Source organism: Cervus elaphus, chromosome 1 (genome assembly GCF_910594005.1).
Source record: "Cervus elaphus chromosome 1, mCerEla1.1, whole genome shotgun sequence".
Taxonomy (NCBI): domain Eukaryota; kingdom Metazoa; phylum Chordata; class Mammalia; order Artiodactyla; family Cervidae; genus Cervus; species Cervus elaphus.
In genome coordinates, this window is record NC_057815.1 from 42164517 (window position 1) to 42177018 (window position 12502).

Here is a 12502-nt window from a genome sequence, read left to right on the forward strand (position 1 = left end):
CATGGGAAGGGGAGTAGCGAGGGTCCGGGGGCCTTGACCCCACCTCACGGAGTCTGGAGAGGATTGGATGGTGGTGGGTTTCCCTCCTTCTGAGGCTCCTGTTTGAATCTTCAGAGCGGTGACGGAGCCCCAGCCAGCTCTGGGGAGCACAGAAGTATGGGACAATAGTCGGAGACCTGGGACAAGTCTTCACTCCTGGGGCTCATTCCTGAAGCGCTGTGTGACCTCAGGTAAACCACTTAGCCTTTCTGAGCCTCCATGTCCTCATTCACAAAAAGGGGAGGACTGTACCATCTTACCTGTCCTCCAGGTAAGACAGAATGTGAAAGTAATGGTTCTGCATAATGAGGATGCAGGACTAGGAGGGATGGGATTGTTATTAGCTTCAAGTCCCAGAGATTCTCCGAGAAGACCATGGAGATGAAAAATACAGCAAAGGGTGGCCAGGGCCCAGCTCCCCTCTGCAGCTCTGCATTTGCGGGTGACTCCTGCGCCCTCCAACACTCTCCTCTCCCAGGTCTTTCCTGACTCGGGGCCAGGAAACACTTACTCCTTCAGGAGGTCTTTACCCAGCACCAGCCCTGTGCTCAACAGGACCCTAGGTGTGGTGAAAAGCATCAAACGCCAGAGAACATTCCCGCCCCCTCCCCACACCATTCAGGAGCATCCAGAGGAGACAGGAGCAGGAAAGGGTTAACCCACTACCCAGGGCAGAGTCTGCAGAAGGGCTCATAGCCCTTTGTCTAATTTCATTTTGGCTGTACACCTACTCCCCTGAAGGCTCCCTCCGGCTGATGGTACAGAGTTCTCTAAAGGAAACTAACACTGACCGAGAGCCTACTGTGTGCTTCAGGGGCACTTTCTCACGGAATCCCCTTGCAGAGGTGCAGGGTGGGCCCTGTGGGTCTCATCTCCTGTGTGCACTGTCACTCAATCATGTCCAACTCTTTGCAACCCCAAGACTGGAGCCCGCCAGGTTCCTCTGTCCATGGGATTTCCCAGGCAAGAATCCTGGAGCAGGCTGCCACTTCCTCCTCCAGGGGCTCTTCCTGACCCAGGGATCGAATCCCCACCTCATGCACTGGCAGGCAGGTTCTTTACCACTGAGCCACCTGGAAAACCCAGGTCTCATCCTACAAGTGAGGAAAAAGATGATAGAGCCAGGTGGCCACCAAGCCAACCCTCAGTCAAGGTCTGCCTGGCTCCCAAGCCTGAGATTTTTTCCAACATGACGCTGAAGAGTTCAAAGTTAGAGGCCTTATGAGAATTCTCTCTTTCATTTCTCCTCTGCAAGCCGGTCCTAATTTGGAAAGCAAATCCTTGGACAGGAAACTCCGACTTTCCCCTTAAATCTCAGCCATCTCCCCCAGCTCTTTCTTTCCTCTGCAGACAGAACCAGGCAGATTTACAGAGAGAACGAGAGGAGGGGGAAACACTTCATAAATAAAGAGAGAGAGATCAGATCAACAGCAAAGCTTCTTCTGGTCAAAGGGGGAAATGGATTTTTAATAGAAAATGGAAGTTATGGGCTTGGTTGTGATGTGACAGACGCCCAGACTTAAACCCATTTAATCTTCTCCGCCGGTTAACATTGAGCACCACCCCGATGCCGCGTTTCATAAAACAGGCTCCAAATGGCTGGGAGATTAGAAGTGTAGAAATAGCACAGCAATATTTTTAAACCAGAAATCGCCCCCAGGCATTTGGGCTGCCCCAGGGTCACCCCTGAAACCTAAATATCCATTGTATCAACTTGTCCTGTGCTGTCTGGCCATTGGGATTAGTTTGGCGAAGGAAACTCGACACCCACGCTGTCGACACCCAGGGGCCCCCGCCCCACCTGCCTGACTTGGGATGGAGGTGTCTGGCCAACTGAGGCTTCCTCCTGCACACTCATCGGTCCCCATGTCATCGTCTCCAGACATCGTAAATGACAACCCAAGGAGACTGACATATTAACGCCTCACCACTTCCACCGGGAGAAGTGAGTCATTTTTTTTTCCTCTTCCTTTACAATATTTACCCATCTCTTTCACTGCATATTTCATCCAGGAGCACCTGCCAATGCTGGGGCCCCTGCCACCTGCCACCGCCCACCCCCAGAGATGGACAAGCACCCCCAAGGGGTATCCAGACCTGGGCACAGGCAGTGGGGCTGGACAGAAGCAGGGGGAGGAGGGGCGGGCAGGGCTTGCCTGCAGGACTGTGAGCTGTCTTGGTCACCACTGTCCCCTGGGCCAAGCATAGCACCAGGCACGTAGCACGGAGGTTAAACGCCCAGACTCTGATGCCCTTTGCTCTTCCCCCTTACCAGCAGTGTAACCTCAAGCAAAATGACCTCACCTCTCTCTGCACCTTGGTTTTCTCATCTATAAAATGGGGGTGACTACATCTACTTCAGGGGTTGTTAGAATAAGACGAGTTAATATATACAGCACCTTCCGGTATATGTAAGTGGTATAGGTAACCACGTAAGTGTTCATTGCTGTTGTAAGTATTATCATGAGAGTGAGCAGACAGGAAGTACTTATGGAATAAATATCCCTCAGCAAATACTTACCTCTCACCAACAATGATGATGACGATGACAACTTCAGACAGTTATCTCCAACATTATTATGCGTCAGAACCACCTGGAGAGCTTGTTACACATCCACATCCTTAGATACATGCACAACAGATCCACCACATCTGGTAAAGGGCCAGGGAACTCCATTTCTGAGGCAAGTGGTCCTCTGTCTACACTCACAATGATGTTCCATAGAGAAGAATAGATCTGCCATACTGGATTTCAACCCACTTTCCCAACAACAGACTGTTCTCCTGGGCTTGGTTGACAGGACCTTAGCACTGCATTAATTTCTTTAATTTGGCAATCAAGTTAATAAAATAACAATGGTGTGATCAACAGACAGACCATTGTCATACCCACATCAACCACAACTCCCCCCACCTCACACAGAGCTGTTGTTTTAATGCAGATGTGGTCGGGTGAGGTTTCTTGGATTAATTTGCAAGGTTGATTACTCCGCTACATCTCCACACAAAGGTTTTCATAAAAGAGATATATCATTTGTCTTCATTCTGTTCTTGTTCCATAGTTGGAAAAAACAGATCTCAGAGAGGACCAACCAGCAGGGCCTCAGCTCAACCACCATGTCTATCCAAAACACTCAGGTAAGGACCAGGGAGACGAGGTCTGGCCCGCCATCAGAAAACCCCCCATGCTGTATTCACACCTTGGAGACAACCTGAGCCTAGACCCTGAGGCGGAGAAGGGCCAGTCTCTCCAGACAGCATCCGAGCATTGATACTTTTCTGGGACAGGATGGTGCAGCTGGGACCAAGTCCTATACTTTCTGTCCCCAAACTTGGCATACCTGCTTCATCTCTATCCTCACCATCATCATGGTCACCATTGCTTTTTTTTTTTTTTTTTTTTTAGCATATATTGTCTGCCAGGCACTATCAGAAGCCCCTTCCTTGCATTATGGTGCATTTAATTGCTACAAGCAACCTCTAATGGAGCTACTGCCCAAGACCCCATTTTACAGCTGAGACAACAGGATCATTGAGAGATCAAGTAATTTCCTCAGTAGCACAGCCAGGGCTGGCAGAGCGGCATTTCGAACTACCTTATACTGGCTGCGTTTCTCAACGGGAGCACTGCATTCTACTCTCAGAACGTCTCCAAGATGTGACCATCCTTACATGGGGGTTTTCTGATGAAAGACAGCCATTTGGGGGATGACAATTCTGAATTATTTGGGACTGCCCCAGGCATCAGACATTTCATCCCTAATCATTCCCTCCCTATCCCCCACTATGTATTCCCTACCCTCATCACTATAACAACTCCAAAGTATCTCCCCCAACTTCCAAACAGTCCTAAGAAAGCAGTACCACCCCAACGAGAAGCAATGCCCCAGGGCCCAAGTGGCCACCTCTGTCCATCAGAAACATGGGGTTTTTTCTTTCTCCCTTAGGATTCTTAGCACAAACATAGGTCCTATAACCAGCAATCAGAAACCTCTGAGATCCAGTAAAGATCCTTCAACCTATAAGGCCCCTCACCATCAGCTCCAGGAGGAGTTATGAGCAACAGCTGACAGTCAAACAGACTCTAATCTTCCAGCCCCTCCCAGACAGGGCCTGTCAAAAGAAGGCCCCCTATGGCCAGAAAGGTCTTTCCCGGGAGTCAGCTCAGACAGCACAGTTGTCCCCAGAGATTCCTAGATTTAGATTGTTCACGCTGGAGGGACTTAAGAGATTATTTTGTCCAATCTCCTCCATTTACAGATGGGGAGAGTGAGGCCTAGAGAGTCACACACTCCCAGGTACACAGCTGGCCAGCATCCTGGCTGGGACCCAAGCCCTGTCCCCACCGATCGTGCAGTTCTGGCTGCTCCAGCAACCCAGGCATGGAGGGCATCATGGAGAAAGGAAGCCACAGCACAGGAGCGAGCGTTAGAGGGGCCAGGGCCGCTGCTCGGCTGCCTAGAGGAGCGGGCTCAGGGGGGCGGGACATCTGTGTACCAACGGTCAGTCACCAAGCAGAAGAGGGTCCATGGATCCTGCCTCCACGTGGCCTAAAAGGCAGGAGCAGCGGTCAGTGAGTAGGAGGTCAGGACCAAGACAGAACCGGCTGATCACAAGGGTGAGCTCTGGATGGTCAGAGGTGTCTGGCGGGGAATGGGGTGCCTTGAAAGGAAGGAGTTTCCTGTGACTGGGCATGCTGGAGCAGAGGAAGAACACCACTGGGAGGAAAGCACAGAGGGGATCAGGCAGCTGATGAGGGGATGAATTCAGTGTCCCTGAATGTGACTTCCAACCTGGAAGACTTGGACCTACGGCAGTCACACCTTCAAAGCAGGTCCCCTGTCCTTCTCCTCACCCATGGCTCTGGGAGGCCACTCCAGATACCAGATACAAGGTGACCGTGACCCTGACTCCGCTGCGTTCTCAGGGCCTGATGCTGTCCAGTCGCTCAGTTGTATCCGACGCTTTGTGACCCTGTGGACAGCAGCACACCAGGCCCAGTCCACCATCTCCCAGAGTTTGCTCAAACTCATGTCCATTGAGTCAGTGATGCCATCCAACCATCTCATCCTCTGTTACCCCTTTCTCCTCCTGCCCTCAATCTTTCCCAGCATCAGTCTTTTCCAATGAGTCAGCTCAGGGCCTGGATTCCAGTAATTGCCATGACCTCAAACAAGGTCACACATGATGGGACCCTGTGCCTACTGTCCTTACCACACACACAAAGTGTGGACTCCCAGCAGGGAAAATACCCTCAAGGGAACGTCCAGAGGACTATGGAGTAAACAGACATCTAAGCGCCCAGGGATGGAGCAGAGGTAAGCTCCTTCCACACACCCCCGGGTACTGGGGCCACAGGGAATCTGCCAAGTCTGCTCCATGAAGATAGTTGCCAGCCCTGCTGGGTCTCATTGGCTGTTCCCCTCACTGATGAAAAGGGTAGAAAATTCTCCATATATGGGGGACCCAGGAAGGGGGAGACAGCCACACACAGCTGTGAGACCTTCACTGTTCCTGCATGATGAGATGACAGTAATTATACCTCACGTTTCAGCAGAGCATTTATAAGGCTAAAACTGGTCTGCTGTGGGTTTTTCACACGTGTGTGTTTATATGTGGCCCTCTTCAGCTTACAGGGCATTGTCACACACTCTATAATTGTATGGCTTTCATCCTTCTTGTGACCAGGCAATAACAACCAACCCTGGGGGATGATCAGGACTGGGATTATTTTACCCATTTTACAGATTAGGAAGTAGAGGCACATGAACTATTAGGCAACGTGCCTAAATCAAGCTGAGCTTGATTTCCTTGGTCATGAATAATGCTTCTTCATGGACACACACAGAGTTTAATGGAGATGCAACTAGCCTTTGGATAACTGTTCTTAATGAAGATGGTGACCTTGGAAACCATCAACACAAGCATCAAGGAGAGCAAGGGCATGGGGAAGTGGGGCAGGAGGTGGCTGAACGGATGCGGGGAGAGCAGCTGAATGGCAGGGGTGGTGCCCAAGGCTAGTGCTATTCACGGTAAAGTAGCGCGGGACCAACATCTGTTAAACAGGGCACGCCGGCTGTGCCACAGCACCACCCCCCACTCACGGAACCCACGGGCCACAACCTGTCATGAGCAGCACTTGACCTCTGGGTCACTGGCTGCTTCCCCGTGACTGGCTGGGTTATGGAGAGAGAAGTGGTCTGGGGATCCCCAAGGTCTAGGGCTGTCAGGAGTGTTCTCTCTACATGAAACTACCTGAAAAACAGTGAAATGCAGCCTGGCAGGGAAAGACACAGCAATCCATCCAGGTGTGTGGGGGGCTCACCCTGAGCAGCACATTCCCACAGGCTTACGGCATTAAATCCAGGCTAGTTCTCACTCTGTCCAATCACAGTCGAGATCTACCAGCCAACCCCGCCTTCCTCAGGCAAGTATGAGACTGGCCTTTGCCTCACCCTCAAATCCAAATCTGGAGCCCACCTCTGCCCTCACCTTTGCCACAGCTGCCACCAGCAACTGGCTGCGGAATGGGAGTGTGCTGGACACCCCTCTCCCAAGGAAACCCAGGTGCCTGCATGGCCCCAGCTACCTGGCTGAGGATGGATCCTGCCGGCTACCCAACTGACAGATGACAGAAGGAAGCTGTGATGTTCCCTGCTGGGGCCACCATTCAGTCTTCTTACTGCTACAAAGTCTCAGTCAGCTGGCTTGGCCAAAACTGTGGCTCATTCGTACAACTGACAGAACCCGATAATCCAGCAGGAGATGTGGGTTTGATCCCTGGGTGGGGAAGATCCCCAGATCCCCAGATCCCCAGATCCCCTGGAGAAGGAAATGGCAACCCACGCCAGTATTCTTACTTGGGAAATCTCACGGACAGAGGAGCCTGGCGGGCTCCAGAAGAGTCAAACTCGACTTAGTGACTAAATAGTGGCTGTGGTGGGGTGGGGGTGAGAGTAGTGCAGGAAAAAAGAAGAGGTCTAAGGTTTATTGAAAACCAGTTATATTCTAGGTATGCTGTATACATCATCTCCTTTAATCCCATTTCAGAGCTGGAGAAAGTGAGGCTCAGAGAGACCTAATGTCCCCTATTAAGGGCAGAACCAGGACGTGAATGAAGAGTTTGCCTTGATTCAGAATATCCACTGCACCATTAAGTCGCAATCTCATTTGTCTTTACAATTCTAATATACAAAATGCTCTGGTTGGAAGAATTAAGGGAGGGGAACTTGAAGCTCTGTCCATTGGCCTTCTCTCCCTCCAGCCATACCCTTAGGCTCCACCCAACAACTTAGGGTTGCACCCCACATCTTAGGGCTCCACCCCCACCTTCTTCAGAAATGTCTGCGGGACCAGAGCCCTCCCAGATCACTGCCAGCATCTGACTCTTTGCAACCCCATGACCGCAGCTTGCCAGGCCCCTCTGTTCATGGGATTCTCCAGGCAAGAATACTGGAGTGGGTTGCCATCTCCTCCTCCCGGGGATCTTCCCAACCCAGGAAGAGAACCCACATCTCCTGCATTGGCAGGCGCATTCTTTACCATTGAGACACCTGGGAAGCCCCTCCCAGATCATTAGATGTGCAGAAAAGCACTCTGGGAGCCCTTGGAGCTGCACCTGCCAGGGTGAGATTTGCCCAGGGCCCTGGAAGTGCAGACAAAATCATTCTCGAGGTGGCTTTCCCACCGCGGACATCCCAGCTGGCTCTCTGGGAAGGAGCACAGCAGTTACCCCAAACTGTTGGCTCTTCAAGCATTACTCCCAGCTCTTTATCCATCAGTTCTCTGACCACAGCACCTGTCTTCCTACTGCCCCCTGCTCCAACCACTGCATGTGATAGAAGGCACCTTAACGATGGGAGCAGCAGCAGCTGAGGCCTCTTCCTCTCAGAGGCCACAACCCCCTCCCAGACTGGACACTGACAAACCAAGAGGGTGACAGGGCATTTTGTCTCATTTGATATCCCCTTCCCATCAGCTGCAGCTTCTCCACCTGCTGACCACAGCCCTAAGCCGCCTCCAACCTGAGGGTGCACACACCAGAAGGCGAATGTTGGCCCTGGATCCCCATGGCTGGTGTGCCCCTCTCTCCTTTCTGCAGCACAGGTGGGACAACCCACACCCCAAGTCTGGTCCGCCTTCAGGCATCTCTGCCACTGTCACACATTCCATCCCTGTTGCAAGCTTGAGGGTCTGCCTTGCCAGGAGGAGGACTCAGTGCTAAACCCCTGGGGGGCTAAAACTCGGAAGAAAGAAGCACCCCTGAAAACACCCTCCTCCTCCACACCCTTGTCCCACCCCCACTCCACCCAAGGAAAGAAGTCACTGCCTGGCTGCTACTGAGGCCGAGATCAAGATGCTATCAAGATGCTACCCAAGGCTCCTGGCCTGGCTAGGTGAGCATGCAAATCTGTATGCAAATTACATGCAAATCCAGGGCCTGCCCTTGGGTCCCTGGCACCCTGCCACGTCTGCTGCCTGTGGCTCACCCCATTCAGGCACCTGGGTGCCAGCTAGAAGGGCTGGGCCTGAGCTAGGGCCTGAGAAAGCATTTGGGAAGCGGGGGGCTTTTCTTCTTGACTGCTTCCAGTGCCCCCAAGAAACACCTCCTCCAGGATCATGTGGGAGGGGAGAATCTCTCCCAGCCTGGTACCCATTCCCCTGGAAAAGAAAAAAAAAGAAAGCTCTCTGAACATCTACCCTCCCCTCAACTCATCCATACATAAAATCATCCTTCATCAGGCTGAGCAGGGGACCAAGCAAGTCACAAGGATGGAATCTCCAAAGACCAGGAGAAGGTAAGGGGGCCACGAGGTCTGCACCCCTCTGTTAAAAGCCAACAGAGTTACCCTGTGTCTGGACACTCCTAGCCAGCCTGTTGGTGGGGATGGGTTTGCTTCTTTAGCAAAGCATCGCTGGGCCAACCCCCACCCCTGCCGCCATTTGCTTGCCCACCTCCTCTTCATTCCTCAATCTGAGAAAAATAAGCCTCTTCAGCCAGTCTCCTGGGATCTGCTCAACTTAAGCGCTGCCTTTGGGTCAACTGCTTACTTGCTTTTTGTTTCTAATTGAGCTCCCCAGTCTGCTGCAGAAATACATTCAAGGCAGCTGACTTTGATGCCCAGAAATACGAAACATCTGAAAGGTTTGTCAGGCATCATGACAACCCCATTCTCCCATGTTATCCAGGCACCCAGGGCTTCTCTGCCTACCTACCCTCTCCCCAATGCTCACGGGTCCTTCACCTGCTTCCCCGAAGTTGTGTTTGCCAGGTCGAGAATTTAAAAACACACTCACTAAGCACCCGCCGCTCCCCCCCCACCTTTAATTAGACTCTGAACAGAGTGTTAGAGATTTTTCTTAATGGTTTGACGAAGCCTTTTAATTTGGTCTTCTCAAGAGAGAGGAACCATGAGTCCCCATCCAAGAGGTTGGGGTGGGAAATGAAAAAATCAATGCAACCCATTATTTTGGCTTTTAGAAAACAGGAATTTTAGTGCCGGGGAAGCTTGTTCTTTTGCACAGTAAAAATGCAAATGCAGGCAACACAGATGCTGGCACGCTGGATGGAACAACAGAGAGCGCCTCACTGGGGTTCATCTGGCTGCCCAAACCTGGATGCGTTTGGCAATAATAAGGTAGTTATTGGAGACTTGATAACCGATTATTAAAACACCTTCCCACTTCAGTTCTAAGGAATCAGTCTGAAGCTCAGGCTTCATCAAAAAAAAAAAAAAAAAAAGGTATTTCGAGAGGAATGGAAATAACAGAAGCTTAAAACACATTCAATAACTGCTTAATTCCATCCAGAGGACGCTTCATCTCATCTTGTTTTCTCCTCTCTCTCTCTGCCTCCTCCCGCTCCTCGCAGATGGACGTACAAATTATTGCAAGAGGATATTGTTTTCTGTAACAGGCTTGAACATTCACATTTACATTTTCCTTGGTGCCGCGGGGGTGACTGGCAACGGGAGAGAAAAATACACCAAACCCCATCTTCGCTGCTCTCGCCACGTCAACATCTCCCCCAGCCGCCTCCGCCACCCCCACCACCATGCCACCCCAAGCAGAACAGGCCCCCGGGACCAGCCTGGCACCCAAGATCCAATTAAGGCACGAAGGAAAAGAAAGGCCTGTCTGGCAAGTCGCCCTGGCGCCCAACACAGACGCTGGAGCCTCTGAATGGCAGGGGCACCCGGGGCTGTGCAGACCCAAAGGCCACTTAGGTGTCGCCTCACCTGGCACCTCCAGCCTCCCACAGGCCCAAGGCCAGAGCGACTTCCTTCTCCGCTGGGAAAAGATTTTGCCCCTCGGGCTGTCCTGCCGCCTCCTGGGCCTTTCTCCACCCCCACCCCCATCTGCCCCTTCCCTATCAAATAGCTTGGGCTTCATTTATTAATGCCCGCCTTCTGAAGGGGGGAGGGGAGAGTCCATCAGGTATTCGCTAAGGGCCTCGCCTCCCGCGGATGGGCTACGCGGGAAGAGGTCTCCAGAAGGGGCGGGGGCCCGGGGGCGTGTGTGGACCGCTGGCCAAGAGTGTGGTAGCGGCTCCGGCCTGTGCTTTCTCGTCTGACAAAACGGAAAGGGGTGGCGGATAGAGAGAGACCGAGAGAGAGAGAGAGAAAGCTGCTGCTCCTCACCTTATGTATTTTTAATATTAATGTAATTAAAGCTGCGAGCCGAGCCAGCCTGCGGGGCGGAGGGAGGCAGGAAGAGCCTGGGGAGAGGGAGGCTGGGGGGTGGGGGGCGCGGTTGAACCAGAGGCGGGCTTCTGACTCCATTGAGGTGATGTGAGAGGGTGCTGTGCAGGGGGCAAGGGGTTAATCAATCTAGACCAGCCTTGGTGTGTCACCCCGTGGACCCCACTGGGTCAGAGAAACTCAACTACTTTGTCCATAACCCGGTCTCCAGGCAAACCTCAGCAGCATCTCGGCCTTCAATCTGGCTTTGATCCGGCGGTGTTTACAAATAAGATAAGGGTCACCTTTCTCCCCCAAAGCCACAAGATATTGCAGTCAGTTCCCGCAGGTTGCAGACTCCAGACCCCTGGGGAGCCGGCAACGAAGGACTAGAGACCCCTCGAGGAGCGCCAGCCCTGGGCTGGATTGCCCTTCCCCCATCGCCTAGGGGTCAAGAGTTGCAGGGGGGCCAGGGCAGCCGCCTGGGCAAAGTGGGGGAGAGGCCGTCCCCCAGGGCGCGGAGGAGAAAAGTTGGAGGGCTGAACAGGTAAAGCTGAGCTCGGAAGAGCGAGCGTGTGTGCTCCACCACGCAAGGGCGCGGAGTTCGGCCGCCTCCTCTCCCGCCATCCGCGCGCCTGGGGGCACGTCCTTTGCGAACGCCTGGAAGTCCGAGTGCCGGGGACGGCCTGATGCCGACTTGGTGCCCAGGTGGCTCTGGTCGAAGATGTGTGACCACTTCCAACCCCCAACCCCGGCCGCCTCTAGGATCAGGTGCACAGCGCCCCAGCAGCAGGTCTGGACACGCCGGACACCTGGACCCACCCCTAGCAACGCCTTCTCTCCGGGGAAAGCGACACGCCCCCCCCACCCCAAGATTTGTCCCAGGTCGGCTGACCAGGCGCCGAAGCGTAGAATCTCGCACCTTGGGGCGCGCTGCCCGAGGTGGCCAGGTAGCTTAACGAAGAAGCCGAGGCTAGTGCCCTGGGGCAGGGGTGGGGGGTGAGATGGGGCTGGGAGAAGGCGACCTCTAGGTTTGGAGAAGAAACTTGGTATCCAAGGGACCCCGTCTCGGGACCCCTTGCTCCCCTCGCTCTGTATCCAGCCAGGGCAAGGATAAGCGCCATGCGGTGCGGTGCAGGGGGTCTGGGGCGGCGGAGAGGCGCGCGGCGGCAGAGGGGAAGTAAACCGCGGCCCGGTTCCACCAGGACTTCCAGGTGAACCGTCACGGCCGAAGGACCCCTCGACTCGGAGGGCACCCCGGGGTCCCAGCGCCACCCAGCCGCAGGCGGCGGGCAAGGGACTGGGGGAGGGGTCCGGGCAGAACAGCGGCCCAGCAAGGAGCGGGGAGATGAGGGGCTCTCTCACCATCACCCCGCCGGGCGCGCCCCCAAAACGGCAGGCGCGGGTGGCTGGCCAAGCGGTCCAGGGCGGACTCTCACCTGGCTGCTCTCCGGGTGCCTGCCCCGCCCCGGGTGCAACCCACCGGGGCCGGTCGCCGGGGTGCGTCCCCCCGCCCCGAATACCTGGAGGCCTCCCACCCACCCCCGGGCACCCCGCCTCGCCGCCAGCCTCGCTCACCCCAGCCCGGCCGCCTCCGCCGCCCTGCAGCCCGCGCGGGTCTCACCTTTGTGTAAAGAGTCCAGGAGCAGGAGGAAAGTTACCAGCCACATGCCATAAAGAGGCCCTATTCTCCGGGGAGGTGGTCCTGTGGCCGGCCGTGCGGCAGCGCCTCTCCCCCGCTCAGCGCGCTCCCAGCCGCCCGCACTCCGCGCCCCGCTCTCTCC

At 54.2% G+C, this 12502-nt stretch overlaps 1 protein-coding gene across 1 annotated transcript in view; it reads right to left on the reverse strand.

The window, feature by feature from the left end:
- Positions 1-12502, reverse strand: part of DSCAML1 (DS cell adhesion molecule like 1) — a 356428-nt gene extending 343926 nt beyond the window's left edge. The window contains exon 1 of the mRNA XM_043900168.1: positions 12343-12502. Within this exon, the coding sequence (XP_043756103.1) occupies positions 12343-12388 (46 nt within the window). The 5' untranslated portion in view covers positions 12389-12502. The remainder of the gene's footprint in view (positions 1-12342) is intronic.